The sequence below is a fragment of the Python bivittatus genome, unplaced genomic scaffold, assembly GCF_059951505.1.
Source record: "Python bivittatus isolate LINGU-HERP-01145 unplaced genomic scaffold, Pbiv_v1 ctg000980_np1212, whole genome shotgun sequence".
Classification (NCBI taxonomy): Eukaryota; Metazoa; Chordata; class Lepidosauria; order Squamata; family Pythonidae; genus Python; species Python bivittatus.
This window is the reverse complement of record NW_028277125.1, coordinates 36,741,329-36,764,047: the sequence shown is the minus strand read 5'-3', so window position 1 is coordinate 36,764,047 and position 22,719 is coordinate 36,741,329. Positions and strand designations below refer to the sequence as shown.

The 22,719-nt window shown below is 36.6% G+C and overlaps 3 protein-coding genes across 4 annotated transcripts; 2 read left to right on the top strand and 1 right to left on the bottom strand.

The window, feature by feature from the left end:
- Nucleotides 1-5,929: 5,929 nt before the first annotated feature.
- Nucleotides 5,930-8,933, bottom strand: FBXO45 (F-box protein 45). The gene is made up of 3 exons (XM_007431440.3): nt 8,658-8,933; nt 6,930-7,286; nt 5,930-6,314 (listed from the first exon to the last, which is right to left on the bottom strand). The coding sequence occupies exons 1-3, from the start codon at nt 8,931-8,933 to the stop codon at nt 6,129-6,131; spliced, it is 819 nt and encodes a 272-aa protein (XP_007431502.2). The 3' UTR covers nt 5,930-6,128.
- A 237-nt stretch (nt 8,934-9,170) lies between these two features.
- On the top strand, nt 9,171-14,140 carry WDR53 (WD repeat domain 53). 2 transcript variants are annotated; one of them, XM_025168687.2, is made up of 3 exons: nt 9,171-9,497; nt 10,331-10,822; nt 13,190-14,140. In XM_025168687.2, exons 2-3 carry the CDS (start codon nt 10,340-10,342, stop codon nt 13,745-13,747), a joined length of 1,041 nt encoding a protein of 346 aa, XP_025024455.1. In that variant the 5' UTR covers nt 9,171-9,497; nt 10,331-10,339; the 3' UTR covers nt 13,748-14,140. The 2 variants fall into 2 exon arrangements, with proteins under 2 accessions (XP_025024455.1, XP_007431495.1); XM_007431433.4 differs by having other exon boundaries at nt 10,327-10,822; nt 13,190-14,138.
- A 2,548-nt stretch (nt 14,141-16,688) lies between these two features.
- On the top strand, nt 16,689-21,934 carry SMCO1 (single-pass membrane protein with coiled-coil domains 1). The gene is made up of 3 exons (XM_007431432.3): nt 16,689-16,852; nt 17,887-18,024; nt 18,805-21,934. Exons 1-3 carry the CDS (start codon nt 16,803-16,805, stop codon nt 19,187-19,189), a joined length of 573 nt encoding a protein of 190 aa, XP_007431494.1. The 5' UTR covers nt 16,689-16,802; the 3' UTR covers nt 19,190-21,934.
- The last annotated feature ends 785 nt before the right edge of the window (nt 21,935-22,719 follow it).

The following is a 22,719-nucleotide window of genomic DNA, read 5'->3' as shown; positions in this document are numbered from 1 at the left end:
ATCTCTATGTGTCTATTGATGGCTGATTTGTATGTATGCCAAGCTTCCAGGAATTCCCTAGCATTTTTGGATTTAGCTTGGTTTAGAATGCTCTCCATTTCCCAGTTGAAACTATGGTTGAGTCTATCTATGTGTTGTGAGATTGAATTGTCATCATGTCTTCTGACTGCTATTGTAAGCTACTGTATATACTGCATATTGTAAGCTACTGTATGTAAACAGGGAGCAAACCCCACATTCACTGGCACTGATGTTTCCTAGTTGGGTAATGAAACATGTACAAGAAACAACAAAGCTCACAGAGCACTTAGGGCTCCACAGTTCAACCTGAGCTACATATATTCTCTTCTATTGAAAAGATGCTGTGCTTGTGCTCCTGCAAAGTCTGAAGCACTTCTGAATCATTTTGGAAGAGTGCAGGACTCCAGCAATCATATTGGCATTCATCCCAAAACTGGGGATAATCAAGTACACATGGCATAAGCTTAGTTTTTAACCATTTCTCCATTAAAAATTTGCTAGAAGATACCATTTCCCACGTACCTGAAAGCATTGGTTACTGTACTATATTTGTGACTTATCTTGGCTTTTCTGTGATATACTGCTGTCCCCTGCTGTTAGAAATTTAAGATGACATCCCCACGCCCCAGCATTCAGATCAAAAACCCAAAACAATTTGAGTGTAAACAGCTGTTGTTAACAATTATTTTCCTAACAGCATACAAAGTATCACAATTATAATCAAATCTTGTTCAATAGCTAATCTTTGGAATGTTACTTTCTCTGATTCAAAAGCTGCAGAAGTAGCCTTTTCAGTTCAGTTTTCTTTGATTAAAGATCACTGCATAATTCATTGTAATATTTATTTTCAAATATACAAGTCTACCATACTGACAGCAAGCAGATATTCCAATAGGCTGATACCTCTGCCACTAATCAGGTCCTCAAAAAAAGCTTCATATCTCCAGAGTCTTCAGCCAACCCACATTCTGCCCCTCCTTTCTGAAGTATTTTTCTAACTTGTACCAACTGAAGGATGTTACTGTTGTAATATTTTATTACAAAATAGCTCCTAGGTGAATTACACTTACTGTCATTTGTTTCTACTTATGAAACTACTACAGTACTATTATTTTAGATCAGTGGTGGGTAACTTGTGCTTCCAAGCACCTCATTTGTACCTCCCAAAAATGGGCAGTATTGAAAGTTTCAGACTGGTTGGAAGGGATGTTTAAAGGACAAAATAGATGCCTTTAGCAATGCAGACTTGAAGCTCCCATAAAAGTCTTTAGACCACCAAAAAACAAAAAACAAAAAAACTGCCCACTTCAGTGATGTCACAGTGTCAACATTCACTTCCCTATGATTCCCAGGCACAAAGAAGGATGTTGTAGTTTCCAGAGTGAAAAAGATTACCCACCCTTGTGTTAAATTATGCATACACAAATCTTTTTTGGGTTGGCAGTTTTGTGGGTCTTGTGCAATAGGTCAAAAGCACAAGTGGACAAGGCAGTATACAAAGTGAACATCAGTAATAAATAAATAAGAATTCATGAATACATCTGCTCATGCAGCTTTAGCAAGTGACACTATCTAGCTGATATTCACTGGTCTCTGAAGCAAAACAGGGACAGACCTTGTTAATACTTGGATAGTGCTGGGAGTTCAGAAGTTATCCTGGAATACATCCATGACAAACTACATAATGAAAACTGTCAGTGCAATCACGAGGGCTTGAACACAAAGGGGTCTCTGCATTTCCAATGTGGCTTTTTATCATTCCAAATTGTACTCCTGCTCTGATAATAAAGAAGATCATATTGTCAAAATTTAACTTTAGCACAAAGGGAAACTACTGTCTATATGTGAGTTCACATTCCTGAACGTGCATGTGTATGGTAAAGTGTGTTAAGAGCTACAAATCCATAATAGCACACATCTCTGCAATGGATTGTCCCCATCTACTTTAGACTGTGACCCTATTACTGTTGGGCATATATTCCCCAATAATTCAGCCCACAATCCTCGTCCCAGTTTATGGTTTGAAGTATTTTTATCAAGGAAAGGTAATGGCTAGAAATGCTAATGCATTCACATAATTTTGCATCGCACTGAAAAACTTTGAAATACAGTGGTACCTCTGGTCACGAACGCTTCTGTTCACTACCAATTCAGGTCATGAACAGCACCGTTTGCAAAATTTTGCTTACGTTCGCGAACACCAGATCGGGTGACGAACAGGATCTGTGGCCATTTTCCCTGCCATGACACATGGTCATAGCTTCCTGTAGGGAGGGGGACTCTCCCTCCAAGCAATAACCGCCTCCCCACCCGCCTTCCTGTCCTCCACACCAGAAGTTGCGTCGAGCAAGGTTAGCGTTCTCTCTCTTCGTACTGTATTTTGTGTCATATTTTTGTGGTTTAAAAAAAAAAAATACATATGGTTCAGAACGGATTAACCGTATTTACATTGAACCTTATGGGAAAATTTGATTTGGGTCACGACCAATTCGGGTCGCGACCAGAGTCGCGGAACGAATTAAGTTCGTGAACCGAGGTACCACTGTACAGCCTTTGGTCTTAAGCACCTAGATAATCTTAGAGGATACATTCTATGTTATTGTATACTATCAGAGTAATTTACATATATCACTCCATTCTGAAATATGCTGGACATATTTTGCCAGTTCTGGAAGGCAGCTTCTTTAATTACCACCAAAAACAGGACAGAGTTTCTGGTTCTCTTTGCATTTTGGAGATTCTTGTGTTATCCCTGCAAAAAAAATATAGCTTTTGTATGCTTTCCTCTAATAGAGGAAAAGGTACCTCAGTTTTTCAGGAGAAGCAAATTTCAAGAAGCTCCAAATGCTGAAAAAAATAAAGTTCAGGGGCAAAAAGCAGACTGCATGATGAGCTGCAGATAAAGTCTGCAAGCCAGATTTTGCCAATGGTCCATTATATGGATCATATTATTGGTGAAAGCCAATTAACTTACATGGTTCAGAGGCCTGAGAAACTTTCAGCAATTGTGGGGAGGGGGAACAGCACAAGAATAATTATGGTTTTGAATTTAATCGTATGAATTTAGGCTTTGCTTCGACTGGTCTATATTAAGCTACATTCTGCATGAGAGTGGTGAACTTAACAAATGTAAAATTCTGTTTTGAAACTGGATTTTTTTTTAAGAAAATAGTATTTTATTGGAAGGACACCATCTTACACAAATGACATGATAAACAATTAATTGGGAGTAGCATTTGTAACCCAATCATGCTCTTCTATAATGATCTAGCCACATCGTAATTTGTGATTTAATATTAAACAATCCCTGGGATATTGTTAATATTCTCTGTACACCAAACATAATGGACTTAGTCTGATCTAGTCATATACTCAACTATAAAACACAATACACAGAAGTATTTTAATATTTTAGCAATTTATTTCAGTATTTTGTACAGCTTGAAATTGGTCTTCAGGTAATAAGTTATAAGAATTCTATGTACATAGGTTAATTAATAATTCCTTGGGACAGATGGGAACAATTTGCAAAAATGTTATCCTATATAAACAGGGAAGAAGAAACTTCTAAGAACATGCAAAACTCAAGGATTTGGGAATGGGACATCCAGAGAACTAAACCACCTCCAGAAGGGCATGGTCTGGAAGGGAATAGATCATTCTGGCATTCTCCAGAATATGCCATTTCCAAATTGGTGAGTTTTGCACATCCCTAAAACCTTAGAAAATTTCTTACTACTATTCTTAGGACCAGTATTTTATATATGATAGATTATTCTCTTCTTTGAATCTAAGAACAGAGAAAAATCTATCCAAGATTGCACAGAGACTGTTAACTTAAGGAAAGTTTTACTTTTATATCAGCCCATGCCATAGAGTCTTACTTACCGTAGTGATGCATTTTATAGCACTGTATAAATACACTGTTTCTGGAAATCTCATATTATTCCCACTTCATTCATGATTTCTTAGTACCAGACGGTGAAAGGCATTTCATTAGCCTTGTTCTGACTTTGCTGTAGAAACATACCAGGAATGAACTTGTTCTATTCAGTGACATACTACATATATAGAACAAACATTTTAAAAACATTAATCCACACATGCAGCCTTCAAACACAGCTTAGTGGTATCTGAGCATGAAAGGATAAATCCAGGAAAGAGCCAAACGCAAACAGTTCAGAACATGCAAACACTGAATTCTCTTAGTAAAGTCATTCTCCTTTTAAAATTTCCTTCTGCCTCTCTTAATTGTCAGTAGCTTATGAAGATGGGGAGCCTCTTCTTATTTAGCCTCATGCTATCACCATCACTATCTTGTGCCCTCATAAAAAAATGCTGATAGAAAAGAGACAAATAATAATTCCAGAACAAATAACCAACTATTACTTCCTTTTGCAGCAGAGCTTTATTTGTCAAGATGAAGGACAGGTAGCAAGCTGGTTAAGCCAACAAGAACAGATGCTGGAAAACATAAACATGATGTCGATAGCTACTGCCAAGTACTGGGGATCAGTGGCACTAAGATGCTGGCTTAAGTATTACCATTCTGAACATTTTGTAAAGTAAAAGCATACTTTCTAGCCATAGGCTAGAAGTCTATTAAAAATATATATAAAACTTGTATTTAGCAGCACCCATAGAACTGAACCAGCCTTTCCCGGCTTGAACAAAAATAAAAATATCTTAAAATAATGTTTCTTTTTTACATATCTAAGGAATTATCTGATGTCTGCAAGACTGCATATTTCAGATTATGTAGAAAATAATGTAAACAATATTTATTTCCTCCCAAATGACACAATTCTATGCATACCTGGAAAATTTTTGTTGAATATGTGATATACTTTTGAAAGAAATATGCATAGGATTGCACTGAAAGTGTTTTATCAATACCCTTAAATAAATAGATTTATAAAGTAGAACAAAATAACACTTAGTACCAACGGCTGGCCTGTGGAATTATAAAGTTAAAAGATACAAATTGCGTAGCCAATGGGTACCAGAGAATGCCAAAGATCTAGTATAATCTGGGGGAAAACTGCTGTGAGAAAGGACAGCCATTCTATCATCCACAAGTACTTTCACTGCATAGAACTAATTAACTTTGCACAAAATCTTTTCAGCCTCTATAGTAAATTTTAACAAAATTAAACCCACCAATACTGAAACTTGGGTACCAGGGATGGAATTCCTGTTTAAATTTCAGTTTATTTAAGGATTTGAATACTTTAAAATAACTATTCAATTATATTTTAAAATGACAGCTATCTGGAAACAGATTGGAAACCTAATTTTTCAAAATACATTAGAAATGAATTTTACCCTTCCACACATATTCTATTTATCAATCTCAACCATTATATAATAAGCATACATTGCTCCTTTTGCCCAAAGAGATGCTGCACAACAAAACAGAAATGCACTTGTATATATTTTGTCCAATTCCTAGACAAAGATTGATATTTGACATGTAGTGGTTTTTCCATTTAAGAAATTACATACCGCTTAGCAAACCTTTCTTTCATTCCAATTTTTACAGTTTCTGTACAATTTTTAAAATATACTTCAGTATAGCTGCACAGTATAACTCTGGAAAACTGATCTCCAGAATCAGTGCTTTTCAGCACATCTAAATATATTAAAATCCAATAAGTTTATTACCTTTGGTAAAACACACCGGATTAAAGGTTGGAAAGGAACAAATCGCTTTTAAAATGGAAACCTTTTCCACAGAACACACTACTCTCACATCTTAGATAACTTCCTCAATTACTTCTATTAAACAATTCCTTAAGTATATACAGGATTCCATATTGCCACCCTTGGTACAAAATTTGATGCAACATGCATGTGGTTAACTGCCTGTTTAATCAACTGTAACCCCCTGAGGAATTTTTCTGGTCCGGCAGAAAAAGGAAATGTCAGTGCACTCTCTTAAGAACAGTTGGTCTTTTTTATCACAAGTTTTGGTTTCTTGAGCACACATCCATATATTTTCCTCATGCTGTTCTGTTAACCAACATGCAGATTTCTCCACACTGTCAACTTGATTTTCATGTTCTTGCTAAAAAAACAAAAACGAAGTAAACCCAACACAAAAAATATCATCCATCTAAAGGTTTTCCTAGATAAACTAACGTCACCTCAGTGTTGCCATATACAGCAGACACTGCTGGATACAGACATGTCTTTGGCAGTCCTCGAAATGCAACTCCTAAGAACTCATAGCCTCTCTCAAAAGCCAAGGTCTTGTCTTCCATATCCAGGATAACACGAATTCTCTCACCTATCTGTAAACAGAAATATGAAATATTTAAACAGATGGCAAATGTCAAGAGACAAAACAACATATAAATACAGATATGCACTTTGAATATATGTTTAAAATAGTATTTTAACAGATATAGTATTATTTTAGTAGTATTTTAATTAGATACAGCCATTTTAATGTTGTACATAGGGCTCTGAATGATTACATTGGCTTATCTACAGATAAACATTTTGGGAATGAATTTCACTGAACAAGAGGGACTGAAATATATACATATTCAGAAAAATTTACTTAAATAAAATTCATTCAAAACATTGCCTAAGAATTCCTGAAGGCCCAGCTCATCACAATTTCAACAAAACTTTGGGTTGCAACCAACAGTGTTTTTCTGTTGGGCAAACAGTGCTTGTCAGTGGATTCTTCTTGTCCCTTTCTACCTCTATACAGACCCTCTGAATCTTTTCCAGAGTTAGGGTATCCCTTGAAGCAGATCTTCAGCATGCAAGAGAACGGAGCATGAGAAAATACGGAATTAAGCATGAGAGAATAGGAAAAATAAAGTCAACTGCAGAAGAAGTAATCTGTCAGTAGAACATTGATGTAGCTCTTTCACAACACACCGGATTTCACTCACTTGATATTTTGGGGCATTGTTGCACTGTGGAAAGCTGCCATTGACTTCTCCATTATGTAATAAATTATTGTCCACTAAATTCCAGCCCCAGCTCTGGTCATCACTCCCCAGGAGTGCTACATAACCTTGACACTGCATGGGAGCTCTTTTTGTAGCAATTCCAATTACTGCCACTGTGCCAAGAGGACCTTCCCACCAGACTTCCCAAGCATGACGGCCTTCACTGAAGCCAATCTTGGTCCTTGCTCCATCGGTACTCTGAGCAATGGGATTCCGGTGCAAAGTAAATCCATTCTTCTTAATATAAACATTTCTAGAACAATCATTGGTGCTGAAAGCATGCTGAAAGGCACGTACCTAAAAGGAAGGGTTTTAAAAAATAAAAAACGGAATTTGAGAAGAACTTTCAAACTAAATCAGACTGTTAATTATTTAAAAGCTTATATTCACTCTTTTTTTGTATCCCTGCAATAGAGATCAAGACTTAATACCTAAAGACTATCGCCACAAGGCAGAAAAAACATTCTGAATCACAAGTTGTGGATGTGAGATAAGAAACTAGAAACCATCTCCACAAAAAAGCCTAAATTTCCTAACTTGTCCAAACATTTATTAGTTGGTGACAAAACTCCATTTGGTGTTTGCTATATATGCACATTGATACAAACAGTCTAATCCACAACAGACTGCATTAGAAATATGTTTTAAATATCATATTGTTGTGAGCCACTTGCAAGTTTGCAGCGTCACTCTGAGAGTAACTAAAAATTCATCAGCACCAAATCACGTGCATCAACTAGTTCTCAGTGAAGTGTAGAAAACTCAAAGATGTGTTTACTCCATGACCACTCTGTAAAAAAATGACACAAAAATCAGTAAGTGTCACAATTCTACATCCTCAGTCTAACTCTAGGAGAGCAGGAGCCTGACTCAGCCTTTCAGAAACAGACAGACAAAGGAGAGAATAGGAATCATTGTACTGTGGCTCTCCTTCCCAGTTCTGCTAGTGGAGGACTTTTCCATTTGAGGCAGTACCTGGCTCATTTTCCTATTATTCTTTACTACATTTATTTTAATTATTTACAACATTTTTACTCAGTTCTTCAGAAACAGATTGCCAGAGTGGTTTATATAACATCATTAAAACAAGGCAGTCTTTTTGCAAGTATATGACCTGCGAAAGGAAGAAGATAAGGAAGAAGGGCTCAAAGTCTCAGTTCTTCCAGCAGCTCCTTCTGCTTCGGTATTATGGAATTTGCTGCCTAAGCTTAACACAGTGCCACAATGTCTAACAGGAAAGGTATCTAGGCCACATCTACACAACATGTGGATAATGAATGCTACCCCACCACTGGGATGCAATGCCCAGCAAAAGAGGAAAGCGGGCGAAACAGTGATAACTCTAGAATCACGGCTTGAACAAAGTAACATACCAGAGTACCCTTGAGCAAGTGCGGGGATCTCCTCTCCTTCCTTACAAATAGTACCCATGATCTTAGCCCACCCTTAAACATCTGAAGCAACTGCGAGGCATGACTCCGATGCTGACCCCATCCTCAGCACCTGAAATGCTGGAAATGGAGCCGGGAAGCTGCACTGGACTTGACCAAGAGCGGACTGGTGAGACGAGCTGCCTCTTCGGGCCCCCCTCTTTCCCCACCTTCAGTGTGCCTGCGCACGAACACGGAACGGAGCGCGCTGAAGCGTCGCCCTACAGGCTCGCCTGACCTTGCCCTTGTAGGTGGGCACGTTGCAGAGGATGTCGGTGCGTAGCGCCTCCTCGGCGAGGCTGCGAGCCGCCAGGCTGCGCCACACCTCGCTGTTCTCGTCGCCGTGTAAGACGCGGTACCACAGCTTACACACCAACGCGCAGCTCCGTAGCTCCCGGAGGTCCAAGTAGGAGAAGACAAACTCGAGTACCCTGCCGGGAAGCCGCCAAGCCCCCGCTGCGGCGGCCGAGTTCGGCGCTCCGCCGCTGCCGCCGCCGGCAGCCGCCACCGCCATAGCCTCAAGCGATTGACCACCGGCCTTCGCGTTCTGCGCGCGCACGCCTTCCAAACCGACCGGCCCGGCCCAGGCGAAGGCGGCTAGAGGCCGCGAGCCTACCCGCTAACCAGAGAGCCAATCCGGCGCGTGCCGTCGGCTGCGAAAGTAGGAGGTGCTACCCTGCCAACGAACTCCTCGCCTGTTGCCGGCAAGGGCAGGCGGAAATGAACGCTTTTGTTTGGTGGCGCTTGTTGTACGGAGGCGTCAGGAAGTACTGCTCCTGATCTTAAATTTTCGAGTAGGGCAGGGGCGAGAACAATCTAAGTCCTTTGTCGAAGCTGGCTTCTCGGTCAACAGGCCTGTTATTTATTTTATTTTAATGTCATGCGGAATGGAGCAGGGCCTTGAACGTGAGTCGGACATTTTGGATGAGGGCACCGCCGGGCGTGAGAAAGAGGACGCTGCCCTAAACGCATGCGCAAAAACTTCACCTGTCAAGGGGGAGCGCTAAAAAGACCGAGCAGTTTTTCTTTGCCGGAAGAGAGCGTTGGTATCGGGAGAAATTGGTTTCCTTCCTTTGAGGTAATGCAAGTATGGGGTGAAGTAGGGAGGTGGTGGCTGGGTTAAGGTCGCTGTCTTATTACGCACTTATTTGGGAGATATTGTATGTATTTATTCAACGGCCTACTCTCGAACAGGCATTGTGTTTATACAGACTGCAGGATACTTGGTGCCTGAGGATTAAATTTGCACTGGAAAATATTAGTGTCCTAAATCAGTTAACACCTGATTGAGATGGCGTGTTGGGTTTATATTTAAGAAAGAACATTTTTAAATAATCAAAAGCATTTCCAGATTGCTTTTTCTATTTTTCTAACAAAACAGCTACCTAATCGGTTTAAAAAAAATCTAAAAAATTATTGTGCTGTATTCCCCCCCTTCAGTGTATATATAGTATCTATTGATCAAAAACCTATCTACCTATTTGTCTGCCTAAACCTAGCCAAGTCCACAATTCTTCCTGTCCTGAAGCTTACTGGGCAGTAAGATAGGTTATTTTTTATTTTAGTTTACCAAGGCTACTCCTTTCCTCTGATTGTCTTTATGTGAACACAGTGCCAAGGGGCATCTTGGAAAAAGAAAGGAAGCTAGTTGATGCAAGTGCTAAAAGGTGCAAGGAGCCTACATGTATTATGGGGAATGCAATAATTACAATAAGAATACGTTGATTGTAAGGCCATTTTACCTGAATGCCAATATGCTGGAATTTACATGTTTAAGTTTTTAAACCAATATGTGCTTTACTTGGATAAGTTAATCTAAAAACACAATACAGTCATCCTTTGATGCTCCATTCCTCAATTTATATCAAAACAAAATGTTACCCTGCTGATCAATTTTTTTTTTCCAGTCAGCCTTGAGATATGATGGCAGAGAAGTGGACCAATGGACATTCTTCTTCAATACTAAGTTTAAATGTGAGCAAAGATGGTCTGTTGGCTTCAGGAGCAGAAGGAGGGGAGCTCACAATTTGGAATACTGAAGGAAATCCATTAGAATGTGTACAACTTCAAAAAGCAGATGATGTCACTAGTGTTGTATTCTCTCCCACTTGTTCTAGAAGGCTCTATGCTTCTCATGGGGAGATTATTAGCACGCTGGATACCAGATATCTCAAGGAGCCAGTTGACTGTTTCCATGTAAATGAGGAAGAGATCAATTGTCTTTCAGTTAATGAAACAGACAGCTTCTTGGCTGCTGCAGATGATTCTGGAGCAATAAAGATAATTGACTTACAAAGCAAGAAGTTGAGTCGCTGCCTGCAACGACATTCAAATATTTGTGCATCTACTGCGTTTCGACCCCAGAGACCTCAAGGCCTTCTTTCGTGTGGTCTGGATATGAAGGTGATCAGCAGTAGATGAAAGCTTACATATATATTTATTAGGTGTATATATGTGCAAAGATATTTAATATATATTATCTTAATGTTTTATATTTATTCATCTGAGTCTTGTAGTCTGCTAATTATAGTAATCATCACATTAATTGTTCAGAAAATGGACTATTTTCTTTAGAAGTATAAAATGGGTCAGCTAACCAGATTTAAAAATTGCTTTTTGAAAGTTAACTTGCTTAGAATTCCAACATCAGCTGCACAATTAAATCTAATGCTCAAGTAGTAGGTAAGATTTCAGCATTATTTCCCAATTGAAAAATTACTTTGATTGATGCAGAAGACAGATTTTTTTTACAATAACTTTATTAAATTTTAAAAAGATAAAAACTAATAAGAACTAATAATCAGGAAAAAGAATAGAAGAAAAGGAAGAATAAAGAGAAAGAAGGAAACCAGAAGTGCAGAAAAAGAAACATTAAAAAAATAATGACTTCTGACTTCTTTTATAGCAGTTATAAGTAAAACATACATTAAACTCTTACTCTAAGATTACAACTTAACATCCATTTTTCTATAATCTGTTAATTTTACTAATCATTAAATCCATATATCATAATTTCATTTTTTCTGTTTCCCACAAAAAGTCCAAAAGGGGCTTCCAATTAGCTAAAATTAGTCAATGTCTTTTCTCTAATCAAAGCTGTCAATTTCATTATTTCAGCTAGCTCCATCAACTTTACCATCCATTCTTCCGTTGTAGGTAGTATCGAGTCTTTCCATCTTTGAGCATATAAAAGTCTTGCTGCAGTTATCATATATAAAAACAAAATTCCATGAGATTTTAAAGAGATGTTTATCCGTCAGCCCTGAAAGAAATGTTGCTGGTTTCAATTGTATATTAATCTTCAAAATCTTCTGAATTCATATATGTATTTGAGTCTAAAAATGTTTAGTTTTATGACATGTCCAATGGAAGACAGAAAATTCATTAAGAGTGAGAGATAACAAGAAAGAAAAGGATTTATATACAGCTATAAATTACTGCCACCAGAACAGACATTGTTGGCAGATCAGATTACCTTCTGCTTTATCCTTTGGAACAGATATAGGGATCTGCAGGGTCCAGAGAATGGAAAACTCACAAATGAATGAATGAATGAATGAATGAATGAATGAATGAATGAATGGAGATCCACTCAGTTAATATTAGATTTGGATTAGATCTTACTGAGAGCCTTCTGTAATTAAAAAAAAAGTCAATGTAAAGAAAATTATGTAGAGTTAATACTTATTTTCCACAGTGGTGCTTCCAGCTTTAATAAAAAATAATGTTACATACCTTGCTTTGTAAATAATATCCTATATAGGACTGTCTGATTTCTACAGAATGGCAATTTTTACTTATTTATCATAATTGCACCCATCTCAGTTGAAGAGACTCTTAGTGATTACAGCAATTAAGAGGAGACAATAAAACCATAAAAAACAAAAGAAATAATACAACCAGGAATCCTGTCAATCACCATAAGCCTTCTAAAATAAATTTTTCAGAAAGCTAAACTGTGGAGGCCAGCCTAATTTCTGATAGTGTCTATTCCATAACATATGTGCTGCCTCTGAAAAGCCGCACCTACAGGTCTCTATCCCGTGGGCTTTATAGTATTTTCACAGCTTAAGTCAGTGATGGCAAACCTTTGGGGCTCAGTATGCCAAAAATTCGGAAGATACCTGACTTGACACCGATGGCATGACACCATCACCCCTGAACAAAAGAGAAACAATTCTTTACATATTCATTTATTTAAAAAAATATATAGTCCAATCATGTGTGGTGCTATGTATTATATAAACAAATATCGTTTCTTTGGTAACTCAAACAGGGAGAATAGTTGTTGGGTGTTGGTGAACGCTGGCATGTCATCCAAAATGTCGTGGCATGTCACCTTTGACATGTGTCATAGGTTTGCCATCACTGGCTTAGGTAAAACCATTGTGCTAGAAGCTTATAATTTCAACATAAAATACCTTAATCAGTTTGGCAGAGAGAGATAATATATGGAGTAAATGCAGTAAAATGGTATTCTGATATAAAATTAATATTTAATATTTAAATATTAACATTTTAAATATTAATAAACCTCTTAAGAGTCCCTGAGATTGAAGCAGTTTATAAAAGTCATAAGTCATATCTAATATAAAGCCAACAGGAGCTTTTGATTTATAAAACAAAACATAATTTATGTGAGCTGCATCAGTTTTGTACTCTGGGATCACAACAATATAAATGGAAGTTTACATTTTGGACATACGTGACTTCTGTATTAAGAAACTTTATTTATTTATTTATTTATTTATTTATTTATTTTGTTTACAGATTATAATGTGGAACTTGCAAAAAACTCGCCCACAGTGGATTGTGAACTTGCAAGAAGAGGAAGCAGTTGAGCAAGGGATTGGCCAACTCTTTAACCCGCCATTGGTCCATTCATTGTCTGTTTCTACTTGTGGCAGTGTCTTTGGCTGTGGAGCTGAAGATGGTAAAATCAGAATCTTTCGGGTAACAGGTGCCAGATTTGAACAGGAGGTGGCATTTAAAGGTCATTCATTAGGAGTGTCACAGATTTTCTTTCTGCCAGAAATGTATTGGTTCATTACAGGGGGAAATGATGGCAGAGTATTGTTGTGGGATGTTAGCAATGAAATTGGAAAACTGAAAAGTCCAAACAAGTCAATACACAAAAAGAAAAATGCCACCAAGAAAGTTGACAAAATGAACCCAGAGCACACAAATGGATGCTTATCCATTTCACCCAAACTGACCATTGAACATGGAGGGAAAGTGAACTGGGTTTCATATGTGTCAATTAATGGTTCTAAGAGAATATTGGTTGCTGATCAAAGTAGCGATATATCCATATATCCTATTTCTTGAACCTTAGATATATGTGGGCAGGCAATTAATACTTGGTATTTTGAAACTACTAATTTTCTGATGCATTATCCCTACTACCTCCAATAAATAAGCCAATTGTGGTTCTTCTGTGTACTACTAAAAAAATTTATTTTGGCAGTTTATACTTAGTTCATTATATCACTGTTGGGGTAACTAACTGGTATAATCTTACTGGTGAGCTTGAAAGTTATGTATATGTGAATAAAGAACTGGTTTTTAAAACGAGAAAAATGGAGACTGTCTATTTTAACATATGTTCTTGTAAATTCTACTGGCAGAAATTGATTTTTAAAATACTTGTACTCTTGTACTTAGGGTTTTTATTATGTACTTATAATAAAAACTGAGATAATAAATGGCTTGAAAGACCTGAAACAGTTCTCCAAACCTCAGTGTTTCGAAGGATCAGCAGCAGATTCAGACAATAGTGGATTGTTCAGTCGAGAATGAAGCCCCTGCTGCAGTATTCGTAGAACCTGGCCCTTTTAAGTGTTTGATGAGTTGTTTTTATCAGAAAATCCAGCATGTGGGATCTGACATTTGCTCTACTATACTGATGGCTGACATCAGGTCTATTCAAGATCATTAATGCTCAACTTTATATCTCTGGCATAAATGAGAAATTGTTATTGTTTGAAGAAAAAAATGAGAACAAAGTTTATTTTTTTCTTAAATAATTTACAAAGTAGAAAACTATAAGTTAAAAGAATTCAATTCGGCAACTGCCTTCTGTTGCCTTAATGTTTTGTGTTTGGTTTCATTTTATAAACATGTACTACATTATATGCCAGCAATAACAGAACATTTTGGTTCTTTACTGAACTAGTTTTTCATGTCTTTGAATGTACAGATGTCAGTTGGACTATAACTCACAGTTTTTAGATCTGAGCCTTAGTGGAAAGTGTTTACATGTGTCATCTTCTTTTGGCTCAAGGTATATTCTAGACAAGGTCTTTTCTCTACATCTTGATTTCTAAACAGTGCTCTTAAAAATTATACAGCAAATATAGGGTTTTTCTAGAATCTGTACTGGCACTTTTTTCAGTTTATTCCCTATTTAGTTGACATTCTCAAAATCAGAATGTTTGTGTTAGAGACTTCTGGCTTGCTACAATGCGATTGATTGATTGATTAAACTAGTATGCTGCCTGACTCCCAATGACTCAGGGTGGTTAAAGTCTCTCTTCCTCTAGCTACCAGTTGCTGTTGTTGAGGGCATCAGTAGGGAAAGGAAAAGTCTCTTCAAAGATCTTCCTTCATGATCACCTGAATTGTTGCTTCTCATGGAGATGTGAAAAAAATTGAACATTAGGTCTTATTCAAAGAGTGCTATTCCAATTCCAAAATTATTAGAATGGAGTTTAACAGACTGATGAAGACATAAAAGAAGACATAAGAGCAAGAAAGAGTTCAGGTGGAACAGAACAGATTGTATAGTTAAAAGATTTATCACTGGGGATGGCATTGAAAGCACTATATTACTTCCCTCCGCCCGAATGAAATTAATCTTTTGTAAACTATTTTGAAAGGACATTGCCCTGAAAATCAGCATATGCTTTAAATAATAGTTATGTAAAAACAAACATTTTATTAACCATCACATAATAATTATGAGGAAGACTTCAGTTGTTTTACTTTAAACATTTTCTGCCTTTAAGGAGAAGTTATTTCCCCCTCCTGATAAATGTTTAGAACATATAATGATAAGAATCAAAGTCATCTATGCAAGCTCAAAACAAGTGAATGAATAATAAAAAAGGAAAAAGACGTAATAAAAAAAACTTGAAAATATATTCTGATGGAAATCTGAGCAAAATTGTGTAATGCAGAGTGGGCGGTAGGGTTCAGTCTAGCTATTCCTTGGGACATAGTTTGGTTTCTGATTCTTCTACCAGAATACAAATAAACATTTGCATTATTTGGAGTCAGGCAACTAACAAAATCAGTCAGTTCAATACAATACCAGAACTAAAAGGTAAAATATCAATATATTTATAATTATTTTTGTTATTTATAATCTATAATTATAAATCCATTTATAATTATTTTTGTAGTGTGCTGTTTTTCCACCTACTACTAAAGCATATTTTGCATGTATGCAGAGTGGCCTTTCAAGTGTTGCTAAGCTACATCTTTCAGCGTCCCTTACTATTAGCTTATGGCTGATGTTCTTGGAAATTGAGTTCAGCAACATTTGAAGTACTGGATTTTGTGCAGTTGGAATATAGAAATTGCCATTTATTAACACATACTATATGCATTGAATGAGACCTATGGGACAAATGACTCATTTGTTTAATTGGGTTCTCTTTATCTAGTTTTAGGACTTGTGTGGAACACAGATCACATTTTATGTCACATTTATGCAGAAATATTGAACATTTAAAAGGTTCACAAACTTTTAAGCACCACTGCAAACAGATATGAATACAATATTACAAAATAGCTTAATGAAAAGAGTTATATTTAACATCCCTGATAACATCTTGATACAGAAAAGATAAGAGATTTAGGTTGGAATAAGAATCCTGGGCTCCAATTATTGCTGAACTATTCCTCAGAGGTCCCAGCCAGCATACCATTAAGTGAGTACTGCTGGGGGTTGCAGTTCAGCAACTTCTGCACTGCTAGAAGTTTCCAAGGACTAGAGATTTAAGAAATAAAACTACTATATTATAGATTGACATGAATCTAAAATTAATGGTTAATTACAGCAATCCTATATGTGACATGTTAGAAGCAAGTTCATAGAATTCAGTATAATTTACTTTCAGGGAACTGTGTGATGTTTGTAGTCTTAATGTATGTTTGCATGAAAATAAGCAGGAAAAAATACCACAATTACCATGTTGCAGTTTAATAAACAATGTGCTTGTGAGTATGTGTTAATATGCTATATTTGGATCTCCTGGCTATAAAAAGCTTTAAGTGAAAACTGACCTTCAGCACCAGTTGGATTACTAGATATATGACTGCAGTCTGCTGCAAAACAGAAGTTGGAGACAGTTGAAACATACATCTCTTATTCCTGAAGATGGCCAAAGAGCCTTTATCTCTGTGTGTCCTGAACAAGACATTAAACAGGTCACAAAGGGGAAAAAAGATTGAGCTTTGCTGGGAAGGCTTGTGTTGGGAAGGGTCTTGGAGTTGAATATTTCATATGTTAAATATTTATTTTGAATATATATTTCCTGACCTGTTCTGCTTTGTAAATCTCTATGATGTCTCAAAATAAGAGAAACGTAACACATGCTGTACTTGAAATTATTCTTTTTAAAAACAGTGGTGACTTACCAAGGCTTAAGGAGCAGGGTGGATGATGGAAAATGTCTGCTTTAAAATGGATTTGAACCTTTCTTTCATTAGACATTGCTTTACTTCTTCAGAGATACCAAAATAATTAAAAATGTAAACTAGTTAGCTACAGAGTTAACACATTTCACTTGTTTCTTCTTTATTCTGTAGTAGGATTTTTAAAAACAGCCAGCTGTTCAGTAGTTTAGCATTTTGGGACAGCAATCTTAAACATGGAACATTATAAATAACGGAAATGACTATGAGATAAGCAAATATCTGTGTGCATTGTAGCAGTTCCACAGAGTTAGATAGTTATTTCCATAATGAACACTGGAGAAAAAGGATTAACTTGCTTGTGATTTAGTTATAAACTATATGTTTATATAGCTAGTCAAATCAATATGGATTAAATGATATTTACTGTATTTTAGGAAAATAAATGTACCAAGACATTTTACTACATAAAGCTGAAAAGAAAATGACCTTGCCAAAGCGTTACTGCACTTTTCAAAAAATTATCTTTATTATTTGTATTTTTTTTAAAAAAATCATTTTCCAAAAGATACAATAGATTAGAAGATTAGATTGCTAGTTCTACATGGGGAAAAGATTGCAACAAGTACAGGGTTATGACAACATCGCATAAACCATGTTGAAAGAAGCTAAAGAAACTAAGTGCCAAACTCATGTGTCAGTCTGTCAAACATAAGTCATCTATTGTACAAGAACTCTTCAATCAAACTCGGAAACTTTACAAAATTACATTCTCTAGAATGGGAGGGTCTTGATTCTAATTTCTTTTGGCTTTTGAATCTTACCAGAATTGAAAACAAGCTGCAAACTATAAAGTTGCAATATACTGTATTAGATTCCAGTATTCAAAAATTATCAGAGAAATTTGACTTCTGGAATACGGTTCTGGAGCAAGATGTGATGTGGACATCACTGCTAGAAGACAGGTAAGAAAAATGAAAATACAGGTTAAGTTGTTATATGCATAAAAACTTTAGGAATAATATAATGGCTGTCTGGTAATAGTATTACAAGTGATAACTGTATTCTTGGGTTAACAAAAATGTACCAATAATTTGATAGGTTTAATATATTGTTCATGTGCTAACAGATGATGATTTTAAGCAGCCTTTCCCAACTTGGTGCTCTTCTGGTGTATTGGAGTACAATTCCCAAAGTCTCTTGGCAGCATGGCCAGCATCTGGGACTTCTCATACAGGCTGGAAATTCTCTGTTTTAATCCAATACATCTAGAACATTTCAGGGTGTGTAATGCTAGCTTTAAGAATTAACAGAGCGGCTTAAGAAAATCAAGGACTTTGTTCCTATTATGAAATGTTTATTGCAAACAGTTCAGCTGTGGAGTACTAATCAAATCTTGAAAAGAAATCTGAATTTTACATCCATAAATAGTGCTTTAATTAAATTTTATATGGGAATTAATTTGAATAAAATTTTTGGGATTGGACTGAATTAATAGAACTGTAGGTGTGTGGTTGAATTTCCCTTTGACAGAACGTACACTAATTAAATATAAGTATTACAGTTTTAGGCTGCAACCCTAAAGACACATTATCTGGGAATAATTTCCATCTAAATTAATGATGCTTACCTTAAAATGAAAACAAATAGGATTTTGCAACATTGCTGCTTCTCAAATGGAAATAATTTGTGAGCCTCTTGATATAAACCGTAAAGGTAGATGATATTTCTACATCTTTTTACAGGTTTAATTCTGTAGAGATAAACCTCTTCCATAGCTATATCTGTGAAACTATTCATTGCCTACATTCTCAAGTGATAAAAAGAGTACCAGATCTTGCCAGAGCCTTGCCTACGCTATCATCTGTTCTGAAGCGGAAAGGTAAAAACCAAAGAATTCAGTTAGCATGGGAATCAGCACTGGAGATACTGGGACTCCAGGAAGAAGATTTTAAAGCTCTCTCTGCATTTTTCATTACCTACAGCCAAGATGCAAACTACTATCCTGATAAACAAAGACAAAATTACACCCAAGACATCCAATCTGTTATAAACAAAGTGGTAAAAAATCAGGTCCTTCACCAAAGCCTGTTATGTGCTGTTAATGTAGTGGAAAACAAGAAAGTTTGAAGATATTTCTAAAGAGCAAAAATATTCTGAAACAATACTTTTCCTCCAGAAACATACAATCTAAAATGACCTATAGGGGAAATACTTGATTCAGATTTATCAAAAGTGGCTTGATGCAAAACCTTCAGTTTATGTATAATATGGGAAAGTAGCACTAGCTTACTTTACAAAGCTGTGGAACAGATTATGTAGATAATGTTTGTGAAGTGAACACTAGAAAGCACAATGTAACTGCTGGAAAATTTCTATTCTGTCTATAAAATATTTTAAAATCCTTCTATTAACTACTTCAGTAAGTGGGTGGATGCAGTTATCAAGTACCTCATTTTGTTTCCCGTGTGAGATATGTCTTATCCTTGAATGGCAGATGGAATTTATTTATCAATATATTGATACCTAAGACCTAGCTGAACTTTGTGGATCTAGCAGATTACTTTGCAAATACATATAAAAATTTGTGGCCCAAATCTCTATGAATGTTTACTGAATATGCAACAGCAATACCACTTTCAAATGTGCATACTTTGTGGTAGATGATTGAGAAAGAAGCTCTCCTTGGAGCTGGCAGTTTGAGACTATTATCACCTGGTCTCCAACCTTCCCTTTTTAGGGAAACCTGTTGAGAGGGTGGTGGGGAAACTGCTGGCCTGCTGGAAATTGATAAAAATAGAATTGCTCCAGGGGGCATTTAGAGACTGAGGAGTGGGTACCATCTGTACTTACTATTTTCTGTATTTTTATACTATAGTATAATCACATACTTAGTTGTATATGACTTTATGGATGTAAACCCCAGGAGTCCATGCAGATTACAGTAGTTTATAAACATAATAAATAAATAAAAGACCTCAGGGTGGGGTAACAGTCACACTATTTATGGATTATCTCTCACAGGAAGTTCAACTGGCTTAATCCTCAGTGGTTTTCAAGCTGGCAGACAATCTAATTTGTTTAAAAAGGTGTGTTAATTTTCTCTACTGATATGTTTGATATAATTATTTGTAAGTCTTTGTTGCTAACAGTTTTTTCTTTTAAGATACACTGACTGTAAATTCCTGGTGCAATATATAAAATATTTTCATAAAACAATGTTTTGAGGCTGGCCTTCAAGTTATATAGATATATGTGGGTATATATACAAAATCAAATGATAAGCTGATCTATAGAATGAATTTTAATAGTCATAATTGAACCCCTTCTCTCCATAAGAATTACATCCCTTCCTCTGTGAACCTTTAGATAAGATTACAGATTTATATTGGCTGTCCATCTTGTTTTTAGATCTTTTGATTATCACCTATTAAACCCAGGACCCACTATGTCCCAGATATCGCCTATTTCTACCTGTTTCTCTCTGCTAAAAGTATCTGAGAAGTTGCTCCATTTATTCATTTTTTCCCTATTGTAAAATCTGATGTTAGGTGACAAAAAATCATGATTTCATATCAACATCTGCATAGTCAAAATCTTTAAACGAAATGCATAACTGGTTGTGTTAGTATGAACTGGTTGTGTTTCCATATTAACTTCTGCATTGAAGTAAATCACATCACTGATAAGTGGGAAACAAACGTTTTTATATTAATAAAATCAGAAATATTTTAGATTAAGTACTATTTATTAGATACTCTAAATGATTAACTAAAGGCATAGCAAATATTCTTGTGTGACACATCTATCCATAGTTTACTCTCTTAACCCAATTTTCTACATTTCAAATTAATTGCAGTTTCTAAACATTCTGCACATGAATACCAGATCTGGGCTGCAAAAACTCTATTTCTTTGTTGCGATTAGAGGTCATTGGATTTTTGTAGTCCAGATCTGGTAGCCCTATACATGACACACAAAACCATAAATTAATCACACAATTCCAACATCAGCCATAGGGAGATTAATTTCCCTATTTGTACTCAGTCATGCCCCAATAATCTCTTTTTGCTGCCATGTCTTCATAACACTGCCTTCTATTCATCCTCAATCCATACAAGACATGGTTTAAAATAATCCTTAACTATTTTGGTGTTAAAAGCAGTGTTTTCACTTTTAAGCTGGCAACAAACAGCCATTTTGCTGTGGATGCAGATTGACATGCTTCAGCAATCACTTGATCAGTGTCACAGGAGACCTCTTGGGGATGAAATTAGCCTGATACTGACCACTTTAGGCTGGTGTGGGTACTGACTTCCAGTGCCATTCTTTGGGGCATTAGGACAGTCTAGTTCTCTAAAACTGGCTCTTCTCCTGTACTCATCAGGTTTCTGATCCATTCCCTGGCTCAGAAACCTGAATCAGCTTGAACAGCAGCTGACTATAGTTGGCAGTGTGGTGGAGAGATGCATGGTAAAACAGGACAGGGACATCTCTATCTCTGTTGCCTAAGATACAACATCTCTACCACCACCACACCTGCCAACTGCTCTCCATCTTACTTTTGAATGTGGGTTTACTGCAGTTTCATAAAAGTGCTTAACCCATGTTTTAAAATAGTCCACTGAACACCAAATAGGCATGAGTGTGGAAGCTGCAGAGTGAAGTGGGAGGAAGCTTTTCCACTGTATCAAGAAACTGCCCCCAACCCGCTGTCAGCTATTGGCTGGCTATTTTTAAACAAGGGTCAAACTCTTCTGAAAGAGTAGTAAACCTATGTTCAAAAGCAGCCTGAACACAGTTTTAACACATGTTTAAATGTAGCCTGGAAAACTTGGAAAAGTTATGTGGTGAAGCAACATATCTCCTATTTTACACCTGTTCATCCCCTTCCCATCTGATACTTGTCAGTTGTTTCTTCGTCTGGATGAAAGGTATTAGCAGGTTAGTCCTAATCCTCCCAGCCCTAGCAGTTTAGGGATCAGGGATCAGGACTGGGAGGGTTGGAAGGAGAAGCAGGGAGAGACACCTCCTCACCCAGCAAGTCGCTGATCCCATGCAAGCCCAGTGCTTGATCTGTAGGGTGGGAGACGTCTATCTAGTAAAGCAGGACAGCCATTCCTGGTTTTTTGGGCAGTTCCTCAGTTACCCTGCCTCAATATCGCTTGCCTCAATATCAGGTTTTAATAAATAACCAGTGGGTCTAGCCATTTGTAACAACTTATCTCCTCATCCAGATCTATTCTCAGCAGTAGTTATTTTTCACTGGCTCAAGATGTCTGGTAGGAGGGGAGAAAATAAAGCCAAGAGAATCCAATAGAATCCAGTCCAATCCAACCCATTCCTTTATTTGTGCATAGCCAGGAACTTAGCCTACCACCTTTTAGCCATGCATTTTGTGAGCATGCTGAGAGTCAAGCAGCATACAGGTTTTATACAATACTATTAAAATTACACCCTGATGCTCTGAGTTTCATATTGCACCTACATCTCTCAATGACTGCTGATATTTATTACACTGAAGAAACATAGATTGTTCTTTTAATGTAAAATATAGCTCAACTGGGATAAAATAAAAATTTTAAAAAAAGATGAAAAAATGGACTGGGATAAAATAAAAAGCTGGTTCTTTTTTTAATATAAAATATAGCTCAACTGGG

What these genes read in the sequence shown, in the direction of transcription:
- FBXO45 (XM_007431440.3), bottom strand. Translation starts at nt 8,933, where the DNA reads ATGGCGGTGGCGGCTGCCGGCGGCGGCAGCGGCGGAGCGCCGAACTCG. An exon ending in TGCCCACCTACAAGGGCAAG is followed by an intron (nt 7,287 to 8,657) that starts GTCAGGCGAGCC and finishes CCTTCCTTTTAG; the next exon opens with GTACGTGCCTTTCAGCATGC. An exon ending in ACAATGCCCCAAAATATCAA is followed by an intron (nt 6,315 to 6,929) that starts GTGAGTGAAATC and finishes TTCTGTTTACAG; the next exon opens with ATAGGTGAGAGAATTCGTGT.
- WDR53 (XM_025168687.2), top strand. Translation starts at nt 10,340, where the DNA reads ATGATGGCAGAGAAGTGGACCAATGGACATTCTTCTTCAATACTAAGT. An exon ending in CGTGTGGTCTGGATATGAAG is followed by an intron (nt 10,823 to 13,189) that starts GTGATCAGCAGT and finishes TTTTGTTTACAG; the next exon opens with ATTATAATGTGGAACTTGCA.
- SMCO1 (XM_007431432.3), top strand. Translation starts at nt 16,803, where the DNA reads ATGGCCAAAGAGCCTTTATCTCTGTGTGTCCTGAACAAGACATTAAAC. An exon ending in CTGAACAAGACATTAAACAG is followed by an intron (nt 16,853 to 17,886) that starts GTCACAAAGGGG and finishes GAATCTTACCAG; the next exon opens with AATTGAAAACAAGCTGCAAA. An exon ending in ACATCACTGCTAGAAGACAG is followed by an intron (nt 18,025 to 18,804) that starts GTAAGAAAAATG and finishes ATCTTTTTACAG; the next exon opens with GTTTAATTCTGTAGAGATAA.